At 43.8% G+C, this 12,361-nt stretch overlaps 6 protein-coding genes across 6 annotated transcripts; 2 read left to right on the plus strand and 4 right to left on the minus strand.

The window, feature by feature from the left end:
* Positions 1-905: 905 nt before the first annotated feature.
* On the minus strand, positions 906-2,953 carry FPRO_12648 (uncharacterized protein; the record flags this gene model as incomplete). Its single annotated transcript, XM_031223187.1, has 2 exons — positions 906-1,929; positions 1,995-2,953. The coding sequence occupies 2 exons, from the start codon at positions 2,951-2,953 to the stop codon at positions 906-908; spliced, it is 1,983 nt and encodes a 660-aa protein (XP_031088571.1).
* A 569-nt stretch (positions 2,954-3,522) lies between these two features.
* Positions 3,523-4,432, plus strand: FPRO_12649 (uncharacterized protein; the record flags this gene model as incomplete). The annotated part of the gene is made up of 2 exons (XM_031223188.1): positions 3,523-4,323; positions 4,379-4,432. 2 exons carry the CDS (start codon positions 3,523-3,525, stop codon positions 4,430-4,432), a joined length of 855 nt encoding a protein of 284 aa, XP_031088572.1.
* Positions 4,433-6,249: 1,817 nt separating this feature from the next.
* Positions 6,250-7,132, minus strand: FPRO_12650 (uncharacterized protein; the record flags this gene model as incomplete). The annotated part of the gene is made up of 4 exons (XM_031223189.1): positions 6,250-6,520; positions 6,571-6,723; positions 6,776-7,030; positions 7,089-7,132. 4 exons carry the CDS (start codon positions 7,130-7,132, stop codon positions 6,250-6,252), a joined length of 723 nt encoding a protein of 240 aa, XP_031088573.1.
* Positions 7,133-7,684: 552 nt separating this feature from the next.
* On the minus strand, positions 7,685-8,618 carry FPRO_12651 (uncharacterized protein; the record flags this gene model as incomplete). Its single annotated transcript, XM_031223190.1, has 2 exons — positions 7,685-8,091; positions 8,156-8,618. 2 exons carry the CDS (start codon positions 8,616-8,618, stop codon positions 7,685-7,687), a joined length of 870 nt encoding a protein of 289 aa, XP_031088574.1.
* A 1,125-nt stretch (positions 8,619-9,743) lies between these two features.
* On the minus strand, positions 9,744-11,278 carry FPRO_12652 (uncharacterized protein; the record flags this gene model as incomplete). Its single annotated transcript, XM_031223191.1, has 2 exons — positions 9,744-10,880; positions 10,931-11,278. 2 exons carry the CDS (start codon positions 11,276-11,278, stop codon positions 9,744-9,746), a joined length of 1,485 nt encoding a protein of 494 aa, XP_031088575.1.
* Positions 11,279-11,915: 637 nt separating this feature from the next.
* FPRO_12653 (uncharacterized protein) lies at positions 11,916-12,020 on the plus strand (the record flags this gene model as incomplete). The annotated part of the gene is made up of 1 exon (XM_031223193.1): positions 11,916-12,020. One exon carries the CDS (start codon positions 11,916-11,918, stop codon positions 12,018-12,020), a length of 105 nt encoding a protein of 34 aa, XP_031088576.1.
* Positions 12,021-12,361: the final 341 nt, after the last annotated feature.

A 12,361-nucleotide genomic window follows, 5' to 3' on the forward strand; every position in this document is an offset into this window, starting at 1 on the left:
GCATAAGCTACCAAGGGTCTGAGGCTAGTGGTCATAATCCATGATTCATTAGAATATATCTCCTCTCTGGGTGCTCAACTGAATTGACTTTTGTTCCTTTCTTTGTCCTTCAAGACACAGTCGCACCCACAATGCAGAGGAAACAGTGGTGCTTCATGCTGAGGAACGCCATGTCGATGAACCATAATGACAGGGCTGCTGAAACAGATAAACTACAACTACTAGGTACACCTAGGTATCCTTGAGAGTAAGGGAAGGAATCGTCACACCAATACAAGAAATATTTATGGCTTGAATCGTAATGTGGCTCTTGCCTGATGCGAAATAGAAATGTTGGAGGGTTTAGTGTTTTGCCAAGGCGCTGGTGCGTTGGTGCCTGGACAATTGGCGCCTCCATTCAGGGGAGGAGAATACAGTGCATAAATCATCTCCACACTGTGTCGCCTTGCCGCGTAATGTCGATGGGGAGATGAACCTTTACTGCGATTTTAACACGACTGGAGGCCATCTAGTAACGAGGCGTTAACTGTGCGGCTCGTTTCTAGATGGATGGGTGGACCTGAGTAACACTGCAATTTCAGCCATGTCAGATGCCGCTTGTTATGAATGTTGCTTATGACAGTGTAGGTTACAAACAGTCAAGGGAAACAGTTTTCTCGCTTGCGATTTAAATACTGGGGACGCCCATAATAAAGATATGTAAGCAAATTCCTTGCATCGCAATCCAACCTTCACATGGCTTGTGGTCCTTGCAAGCTGTTTCGTATTGTAAGGTAGTCAACCGAAAATCCGCCGACCAACAAATACCGCTAATGCTGGTGGGCGCATTTAAATGTATATTTGCCTTGTCTTTAGCGAATCGTTCTAATTTAAATTCTTGGTTAGTGGAGATAAAAATCCGACACCTATGATCTGGCATCTCCAGTCTCATCCTGAACCGAGACATAACCCAATTCGTGCCTCTGTTCTCCCAGCAGGTTTACCGTCCCCCTCAGGACAGGAATATCGTCGCCGCCCCTCTCCCACGATCCCTGCCCAGCATGCTGAAATGCGCGCCGCTGTAGTTGAGATACCGAGTCAAGCCTCCACTGCTCCAATCGGAGGTTCGAGGTCGGCTTCTTGCTCTTGGCCTTAGATGACGTCGTCGCCCTACGCACCAGTGAGAACAGCTTCCAGGTAGAGTCAACGATGACCTCCACCGCGAGGCTGAGGATGATGATACCGCCACCGATGCCCGCGATGATGGCAAGCCCGGCAATGGAAAAGGTCTGCCACTTGGCGATGTTTCGCAGCTTCTGCTGGCTGCACATACTCTCGAGGTCTGAAGTGATGTTGGTCTTTTGTGAAGTCAATAGATCTAGGTTTAGCCGCATGTAAGGATCTAGCTGAGAGTCATCTTTGAAGGCAAATGAGACAACCCTGAGCTGATACATAGCCAATGTCGTTTCGAACCAGCCTCTAGCCTCTGCCAACCACTGATCACTAGGCAGGCCAACAGAAACACTAGAAAACACATTCCGCTGGGCGCGCAGCGCAGCAACACCGAGACCATTGACAGCATTGTACATCTCTGTCAAAGAGCTGGGCAACATGAAGCGCGCTGCAGCGGCCATCTGGGCGTTATTGAAGTTCAGCTTCTGGAACTGGCCCGTCACTTGCTTCACGGACCCCATCGTGGTCTGGATGCTACCGGATGGGTTCTGTAGCTGGTAGCGGTCTATGCAGGCCATGAGGCCGGCTGGCATGTCGGGCGTGAAGAAAGAGGTGTCGTTGAGGGGCTTGGTCGCAGAGAACAAGGGATCTGTTACTTTGGACTCGTATTTTATGATGCCGAACTGGATGACGAAGAGGCTCACGTCGCCATCTGACGAGTTGAAGTCCGCTATAGGCGTCCAGGGGCCATCCACTCCTTGAAAGGCGTAGTATGGCCTGCAGATGGTCAGTCCAACAGGTCTTACCAGCATCATCCATCGCCTATGCTAGAGTATACTTACTGAATATTGTATCCGACATAGTCTGGGGCCTGTCTCTCTACGGCATAGGCCGTATAGTTCTCTGACAGGCCCTCGACTGGACCCAAGTCGTACTCGTATCGAAACAGGTCATTTCCAATTGACGCCAGAGTCGTCAAGTCTCGAACGTCCACAACCGCACACATCGCCTGCTTGCGCATCTGTACGCGATCCGACACTGGCGCATTCATCCCAAAATCCTCATGTGAGTCCATCCATCCTGTCTCCATCGTGATCGGCGACACCTTGCACCGACTTCCAAACGGACAGTCGGATGTCTGATAGACCGCATAGTCAAGGTTCTTTCGGGGTAAGACGGAGCAAGACAGGGCATCCGTGGAATTGTAGCAGTTGTTCACGTAGTTGAGAGCTTCCGAGGCTATTCGCAGGCTATTTTTCTGGAAAGCTATGTTTCCTTGGGATGTGCTCCGATCCCACTGCTCGAAACCGCAGTTTTGACTCCTGGCTAGAACCTCATTCCCCTTGTACACCGGGTGTGTCGTCAGGAATGGCGATGCGGGCCCAGCAGCGGTGTAAATTAGCCAGACAAACGTTGGTAGGCCGCCAAACAAGCACAGTCGACGCTTTCGTCGGGTCGTATACGGGCTCGCTCGTCGTTTCCACCATTTCTTCCAGCTCTCCAGCCCCGCATAGACAATATTTCCCTTTATAAGAGACCACACGAGCCCGAGCGGGGAGGAGATGTTCTTGTACAGCGCCTGCTGGGAGATATGAATGCCATCATGCGGCTCGCCTGGGTTCGCACGGTAATAATACACGATGAACGCGATTAGACTCCAAAGTTGGCCGCCTGCGATAGCGATGAATGTGGAGGTACTGGCAACTAGGATAGAGCCGACAAAGGCAGGCAGAGTCAACTGCTCGGAGTAGTCGAGTGAGTAGTTATGCCACAGACCCCAGTGGATTTTGTAGTCGCTCATGGCTGGATTGTTGTCGCGACGATGGTGATCTTCGTTCTGAGTTTCAAGAAATGGTAGGCAAAGAGTTGATACCCCTCAGCATGATATCTCGACAGACAAGCCGAGGACCGTCCCCGGCATCGGTGGGGGCCATTACGCACATGCGCAAGCAAAGAGGAAGAAAATCAGGTATTCAAGACGCGGTATTCGCGGTTTCTCGGGATATCGGTGCCGATATATCAATAGTTGTATGCAATGTGAGACCCCGCAGCCTTAGTTCCACGCCACACCGCTGCTAGCAGGGCTGAAAGTCCAATCGACGGGATGATTATTTATCACGCTCTGCCTTATAAGGCTCATTTGTTTTAGGGTGAATCCCAGTTAAGTCTAAGTTAGAATTAAGGAGGGCAAGCGGGACAGGGGGTTTGAAGGTCATATGCCACACAACGACGTGAAGCTGCCAAGGCTTACGCGTCCTCGGAATTTTTTACGCAGATATCATCTACAAGTATTCTCACCATGGAGTGTAGCATCCTCCCCATATTCTTCCATTTAAATCCGATATATTTTACTAGAAATATTAACTGATAATGATTCCTCTCGTCTTTATCTGGGCAGTTCTGGCTTCTGCCCAACTCCCTGTACCTAATCTTGGACCTGAGCTTAGCGACAATATCAACTTCAAGAAGACCGTCTTTATAGAGTGTAACAACTTTATACAAACTTGCGCTCCAACCATCTCTTCCTGCGCATCCGTGATTTGTAAGCAATGCACAGGCCTGGGGCAGAAGGCTCTTAATGCCTGCTGTGCGAGTGAGAGCGAACCAGCGTCTTGTCTTGGCAGTGCGCTTCGGGTGCCTAACTCTGCCGAAGCATCGGCAACTACTTCAGAGGCTGGTCCTACGTCGTCGTCGTCCCAGGCTGCCGTCAGTACAACTACGGCCGAGGCACCCCTGGTGACCAAGGCTCCCTCCGGCATTGCAGCCTGCGCAAGTGTCTCCAAGTCTTTGGACATCTGCAACAGCTTAAGCCCAGGCGTGATAACCTCTTCATTCCTTTTCCAGGCGCCCTGCCTGTGCTATAACGCCAACTACAAGTTCGACCCGAGCATTTACGATGAACCCTTTTCAAACTGCTTGGCATACTATTCCACTGCGTCACCGTCCTTTTACGCCTCGCTTGCGGCGTCTTCGATTGGCTCCAAGCCGTGTGCTAGTATCGGCGATGTAGTGAAGTCTTGTTCTGAGACAGGATCATGCACGCCTGTTGAGACGGGAACTCGCAGCGATAGGTCGATAACGTCTGGCAGCAGTGATCATGGATCAACTTCAACACTGGTTCCACTGACGACAACCACGTCTACTAAGAATGCAGGGCAGATAGTTTCATCCGTAAGTTATACCTTAATGTCATATAAAGATATTTATAGGCTAATACATGTTACAGGGAGATGCAAGTATAGTCGGAGTTGTACTGGCATGGATATTGTACTTATTCTAAAGAATAAAGCTTGTGTTTACATTAAATCGTCTCAGAGTATTTCAAAGACGCTAACAAAAAATACTACTTGTTTAATCATACGCTGAATATATACATCAAACGCAAGGATCAAGTCTATATACCACATATTGATGCTTTGTTTCTTTTCCTTTGGATTAAAGCTGCACGATTAGGCTCTATAAATACAGCTAAAATAGTCTCCTTTCCTGTTCTAAAAGACAAATCAATTAAGTGCTTATCCTCTGAATGCTGCAGCTAACCTTTAGACAGCACCCTCACCAATACTAAACGCCATAATATAGCCGTAGTCCTATCTATTATAACGAACAGTTAGAAAAAGAATAAAGAAAACGACCGGTTAAGTGATTTTCAAGTAAATTAAGGGCGCATAAGGGAACCCTTTCGCCAGTCGGTTATTAGCTAAATCAGTTACATCTCGATCGAACTATCAGAATTTAGCTTCAACTACCGCCAGCTCATCAAAAATTACTAACAACAAATCCAATCAATATCCAACGTCTCAAATTCAATTCAATGATGATATAGTAACTGTAATGTTTTAAGCTATAGAATTTATAAATCTCATTTAAGGGAAGTGTGCCAGATACTTTAGATTAACGGCAGAAGCCCCTAAACTTGGCTGCAACTTAGCCAAAGCGTTTTACTAAAAATAAATAATTTATTTAGCTATAGTAGCTAAATTAATAGCCTTTAAGTAGCTCTCTTTAAGATATTATATATTTTAGTTTTAGTATTTTTAATATTTATTTATTAAAAAAGTCTTTAATTAACTTTATAACCTATTAACTACATTTAGTTACTATTAATGTATACTTTTTAATTTAATCTCTTACTATATATATTATTTTAATTTAAGTACAGTTTGCTTTTATAAAACTATATAAGCTTTTAATAATATAAAGCTTTATAAATATATTTATATTTTAATACTAATTTACTTATTTATATTGTAACTTAATAGATACTTATATAAACTCTATATTCTCTAACTAATTTGTATTACCTCCATTAGAGGCAGTTAGCACTAAGTCTTTATAGTTATAACTAATTTAATATAATTAGTATCAATTTATATAAACTACTACTAGTTTATTATAACCCAATAGAATATAGCACTTATATTATATATACCTTATTAAATTTTATTAATTAACTACTAACTTATATTATACTATAAGAAGGTAATTATAAGCTACTTTATTAACTTATAATAGACTTACTATTTAGACTTATAACTTACTATAAGCCTGCCTTACTAGACTATAAGCTACTTATATATATATATATATATATATTTATTTAGCATTAAATAAAACTTAGCTTATTAACTATTAATAAAACTTTTTTTATATTAATTAAGCCTAATATATATTAAATCTACTATTAAGAAATATAATACTTTAATAACTACTCAATATTATACTTTATATAATCTGCTAATAATAAACCTAAATATAGCTTAATTTAATATAATTAGACTTAAGTATTATAATTATAAAGTATTTAAATTAAAGACTTTATATTATTATAATATTAAGATTTATACTTATAATAATAATACTATTAGGCTTTTATAAGCTAGCTATAATAGATTTTTAATTACTTATATAGTAATTATAGCCTAATTACTTACTTTATAACTTAATAGCTTATATAACTATTATATATAATAAATATTTTCAAATAGGACTATTAAATGTTTAAACTATAATATATTATCTTAATTAAACCTATAGTATAATAATAGTGTTTAAGCTTAATGCTATGGTATACTTAGAGTTTTATCTCCAATAATCCTAATAGGCAGCCAAAGCTACAAGCGTTCCAAAAACTGGACCCCCTAACAAGTCCAATATCCCATAAAAGACAGCTTCTTCAGCAGGAGAGATCACATTCCCACCCTCGCTCAATCCCCATGCAACACCGTAACCTACCCACACTGCCATCACCAAGGTGCTGCACTGGACATACTTGCGCTTCAGCTCAGGTCCCTGAACCGCTGCAGCCCTTCTACCAGTAAAGACGACCTGGTAACCTATGCCACCACATGCGATTGCTCCGTAAAAACTGTATTAGGTCAGTATTTGTCGGTATTGTAATGTTGTCAAGAACCTTACTAATAAGCCCATTTGTAATCACTTGGAATTACTGCTCCACTGAGTCCTGTCGCGATTACGACAAGATCCAGAAACACTTCTACCAATATGACTCCAGTAGATGCCGAAGCCAGAAGGAACAACTCGGTCATCAGAAGCGGAGTTACGATGAACCTTGATCGCTATTTAACCTAAAAAAATTTATTTCACTTAGAGGCCAGCTTACCATGAAACATAACGAACCCAAAATATTTGGCGACTGGGGTGGTGGTCCTGTGCTGTCCTAGTCCCGCGAGTAAATTCGACGTCGACAGCAATCCATCCGATATCAGCGGCCATGGCGAAGTAACACATCGACATGACGTAGCAGCTTGAGGCAGTCAGGGAGCACACAGTCAATAAGAGTTTCTTAGATGCTGTTAAGGCTGTGATGGCGAACGCCATCGCACACAGCGCGGTGATTGCTGTTACAGACCAGCACCTATAGGGTTGTCAGTGACTTGCATTGGAGTTTCCATTCTCACGATGAATATACTCACCATGCTTTGCCCCAGTTCGATATGGTGATATCTGGTAGCAGCATTTCGTAAATGTGCAGTAGTTTAAGTAGTGTGACTGTGTGTGTCAAGTTGCAGTTGTGTGTTGTTCAGTATGACACCAGCCGATGTTGTGCGATTTGTTGCGTGGTAGCTTTTTATGGTAGGATGAGGGGTGAGGTGACGAAATAGTCCTTATTTAGTAAAAGATCCTAATACCACGTACTAGTCTCACAATCTGCTTTACCTGCTCCTTAGCTTCCTTAACTATAACTGATCGATTGACATGTGGCGGTCACTATTTCTAAGATGCATTCACCAATAGCTGACTGGGTACTCTCTTAGTCTAGCTGTTGAGGTGCTCAGCCGGCATTTTCACCGGCATGTCTCACTACATCTGCCTACAATTGGCGGAACTCATGGCTACTAGACAATCATAATGGAGCTATTGGCTTTCAATGAGACAAAAACTTTGTGGGATTTCCTTTGTTCGCGACTGATCTTACTCGCACACCGCTACTTCAATTCTGAGCTAGTTTGTCTAGGCCCTGCCCCCTCGCTACGATGGCATCCTAAACCACAACCAGTCAGCAAAAGGATTATGTCTCATTGTTATGAGACATAACAGCTTGTGGATCAGTGCTTCCACGTACCAAAAGAAACTCCGGTGTCCAAGCAGACAAGAACTTGACGAAAATGCTTTTATCTCCTCTCCAGATCGTTCCCGTTTTGCCACATCCAAGGATGTCAGGCAATAGAGAAGCAGCCGCTTCAGATGCCGTGCAGCCCTTGGGTCCGATATCACCGCTTCGCCAAGCAAGAATTGTCTCATGGATTGTGGTATATCTTGACCTCGGTGGTAGTATCAAACTAAATTTGTTGTTGTTAAAGTCGGTAGCGACGATACCCAGAACGACCGTGGTAACAGAAACACCAAAAGGCGCGAGTTCAAGACGTAGAGTGTCTGAAATAACGGTCATGGCTGCCTTTGACGAGGCGTATATTCCTATTGTAGTGAAAAGAGAGAAAGCTGTCAGTCGTTTTCCATTGTAGTATCGTGTAAGACGTACCCATCCATGGCATGTGTAAAACCGATGATATGCTGCACATGTTGACCAGCCTTCCCTTCTTCACAATCAATAGATCTGCAAAAGATTGAATAATCCTGATAGGACCCCATATGTTAGTGTCGTAAACTCGCTGTGCCAGGTCAAGGTCGGTGTCGAGGAGCGGTGCCGTGTACCCGACACCTGCGTTGTTGATCAGAACGTCAAGTCCGGGGTTACCTCTAGCTCTGGTGGCATCAGCGACAGCAGTGGCGACAGTGGCTATGGACGTCTTGCAAGTCACATCCAACAATAGCGTTGTGACTGTCGGAAGGCTGACTAGCGCTGGAGGGATTTTGCTCAGGTTTCGTGCCGTGGCGAATACGTAATGACCTTTAGTGGCGAGTGCGATTGCTAAGGCAGCACCAACACCGCCGGCCGAGCAGCCCGTGACAAGAATCGTCTTGAGTTCTGATTTGGTTGTCATGGTTGTGAATCATGTAGGTATGAGCGTAGAGTCCCGGCGAAAGTAAAATCCTGGACGTTACTGACAGCACGAACGGATAAGAAGTCGGACACTGTTGACACTGGGATGCATGTCATTTGTGGATGGTCTGAGACTTGGGATACCGAAGGATGTGACGCTATTTATTTTGTGTCCATCACGGCTTATGGTGCTATGAATGTGAAATCGGCCGGTAGCTTGACAAAAGTGTAGGCCTAAAGGTCGACGGAACGAACGCCCGTCCTAGAGAGACCCGCCCCGAAAACATGAGACTTGAGGAAACGTATACATCAGTAGCCGGTCAATGACCGATCGGTGACAATGATACTGTAGTTTGGGAGGCGAGGGAGGATCATAGACATTTGTTATCATCTGAGACACGGCAGTCAAAAGGTGGATTTAATGGAAGCTATCACGTCTTCCTATACTAGGCATCGCTTTCTTAGTGTTGACGTAGACTAATAGCTCGAAATTAACAGCGGCCTAGATTGAATTTAGTCTTTGGGTTCGATACTTTGACTGCACGTTCTTCGTGCAATACTCTCTGGCCCTTGCATGTAAGGATAAGAAGACAAGATGATGTTATTTGCGCTCGTAGCTATGTAGCGGTCTGCTAGGGGCCACAAAAGCTATCCCAAGCCTTAGATGCAAAGGCATAGCCAGGAGTAGTGGGGATCCTAGCTTGCGTCACACCATGTCGATCTGGCCTCCAAATTCCATTGTTTCAGATAAATTGGGCCCTCGACCTTCAACAGCTACACCGGTCATTTCTGTTAGCAGATTTTTCTCGGGCTGAGTTACTGCAGCTTGTTGTTGCATTGTGCTTCGCTCAACTTGTTATCAGATAGACGACCAAATCATGAATGCATCTAGTTAGTTTACAATGTGTGTATTGCGTTGTCGCGTCTCTACTGTGCTTTTAAAATGGTCAAGGCGTTGGATGTGTTGTTGAAAGATATCACGATACTGTAGATCGAAGAAGGGGATAATTTCATTTATGACGCAAGTATCTCTTCTGACCCTATGAAAGTGATGGTGTATTTCACGGTTTCAATAAACTTCAAGCTAAAATTGAGGAGAGAAGTCAAAACAGTAATGAACGATAAGTTACCCCCGATGACTTTTGACGGAAAGCTGATTCGTGATCTCGTCCTTGGTGAACCAATTGCCATGTAATCCATATGGCACACGCTGTGGCAATCGGACCTTCATCACAACCTCCTTCATTGATTTTGCATCAATCGCCCATAATTCGCTCCTCGCACTATCTGGCGCATGTCCAAGTGCATCGAGTTGAGATTCATCAAAAACATACGTCAAGAGCCATCCGTCATCCTCCGAAATGCCTCCTTCGCGTGGCACAAAGGTACATTCCTGGGCGTACCAACCATACGGCATTGGAAAGATTTGAATTGAGTCGTCTGAATCCTGCGATGCCAAGATTTCTCCAATTGTTCGGTCGTCAACATACCCGGACACAGCGACGGGGGGATTTGCGATTCCCTCTGTTATCAACATTTGAACGTTGAATTTTACTATGCTCCCGATCTTGAACGACTTTTGTGGTTCATTGGTATGGTCCCTTTGACCAACTGAGCAGCCATAGACAAACGTTGTAGAGGACATGGTGAGGTGCTTCGGCACGTGCGGAAACTCGAAAGGTATGGCACTTAGCGCCCATTGCTGGGATATGCATATTTCGTTACTGGAGAGAGAGAACCTGTAGTAGTAAAGTGTGCATTCGTCTTTCCGTACAGCTTGGTCGTTTGGAACGGGAAGATCAGCGGCCTGGAAGACGATTGATGGACCTGATAGTCGACAGACAAGCATGTTAATATTTAGCTGAAACTTATCGACTTCTGTGGACTTTTCATCCCAGGTATTGACTGTGTGGAAGATGCAGCATGCGTCCGTTGAAAGCCACTGCACGTTCTGGGGCGTGTGTCGTGGAAATATCCCAAATCTAGTTCGTCCTCGTGGGTCAAAAGCGATGACGGGCCTCTTTGAAATCAATCTGAGGGGATTTAGTGATAGTGGCATGTCAATTATGATGGTGTATTGACGAGAAACTCCGAGGTCATGCATCATCTTTGGTGATGAGATACCTGGCACACGACTGTTGAAGATTTGCGTGCCAGAGAGGCTCTTGCTCTTTTTCCCGTGTAATACAGAGTATTGCACATATGGCCAAACAAAACTTGAATGGAACTGTACCATCTCCCCTGTAATAGGATCAATGTGTGGCTCCCATGAAGTCAGTGTCGATCAACGAAATTCAATTCGTTTTTACTCACATGTCCAGTGGTCCATTCCCGGAAAGATTTCAGTAGCCCGTTTCCCCCGAAGCCGGGCCGTAGGGCACAGTCATGACGCCCACTCAGTTCTCCCTCAGCGTGATATCCGTTGAACCAGCCGACCGTTCGAAGACTCGGAAGCAAGATTCGCATAGGTGGTCCGCTTTCGCACGTAGCTAGCACACGACCTCCGTGGGACACAATGTTGGTGTTGGCGACACTAATTCTCCTAATAGGAGGTCTGGAATCTCCCCAGCCCCAAGCGGAACAAATAATTACCCACATGAATTTCAGTGTCTTTATGATGAAAGTCCATAGTGTTATTTCTGGGTTGAGTAGCGTCGCCATACTGAGCAGTATGGGTCCTCGAGATACAGGGGAATTGGCTTCTGCAAGAAATATATCTGTTCGGACATACTTGTTGCTATAAAGCGCCTGCACACTCTCGATGCCAGCTTTCTCGCTGAAATATACAGCACTGAGCATTCCGTGCCCATCGAACCAATGTATTTCATCTTGGGTCGAACAGTGGCTTAAGGGATTGCCACCATTTCGCACATACTGGCCACCGATTAGCTCATAGGGTATCTTCCCCTCGCTTTCGCAAACCTCAAAAGATATTTCTTTCTTTACTGGAGCAAAATTTCCTTGGAAATAACTTGTCATTCAATGGTTAGTCACTTTCTATAACGTGAATGGATTCGTGGCTCACGGATGTTTTGGGGTATTGTTTTCATCGCTCATGATTGCGTTGGTTCTGTGTTCACTTAGGCCTCTCGGTCAGAATAAAAAAGTAGTCACTTAATAAATTATCTTAAAGGCGCATCCACAATCAATATGTCCCTTTTGTTATATTTTCTCATTGTGTGTTATGTCTAATATGACTTTTACATAAGCTATTGTGTGTCTCTTTACATGTCACATCCGTACTATTTGAGTTAACGTGCAATTTCTCTGTCGTAGATGCATTGATAGGAGAAGCACCATGCTTGCCCTGTTTCGGCCTGCTATATCTCTGCCTGCCGTGTCTCTGCCTGCCGTGTCTCTGCCTACCGTGTCTCTGCCTGCCGTGTCTCAGCTAAAGATATAGTTCGCACTTGGGCATATAGTTAAATAGGTGCTTAGATGGTTTATAAGAGTAAATCTTAATATATGAAATTCAATTATTAAAGTACTACTATCTATCTAGCTGCTATTAACCCTGTTACTAATTTATTAATTACTTTATATATAGGGCTTGTTATTACTTTTATATAACTTTTATTCTTACTTTAATTTAAAATGCCTAAAAATAAAATAATTAAATTTATTTGATTAATCTAGCTTTAAAATAAAAGATTATTTTAACTAAATAGAGACCTCAAATTCATAAAAACTATAGAGAAGTTATAAGTAATATACAGGCTATTTCCTTAAGCTAATATTACCTCA

This window comes from Fusarium proliferatum, assembly GCF_900067095.1.
Source record: "Fusarium proliferatum ET1 genome assembly, contig: FPRO_scaffold013, whole genome shotgun sequence".
Lineage (NCBI taxonomy): Eukaryota > Fungi > Ascomycota > Sordariomycetes > Hypocreales > Nectriaceae > Fusarium > Fusarium proliferatum.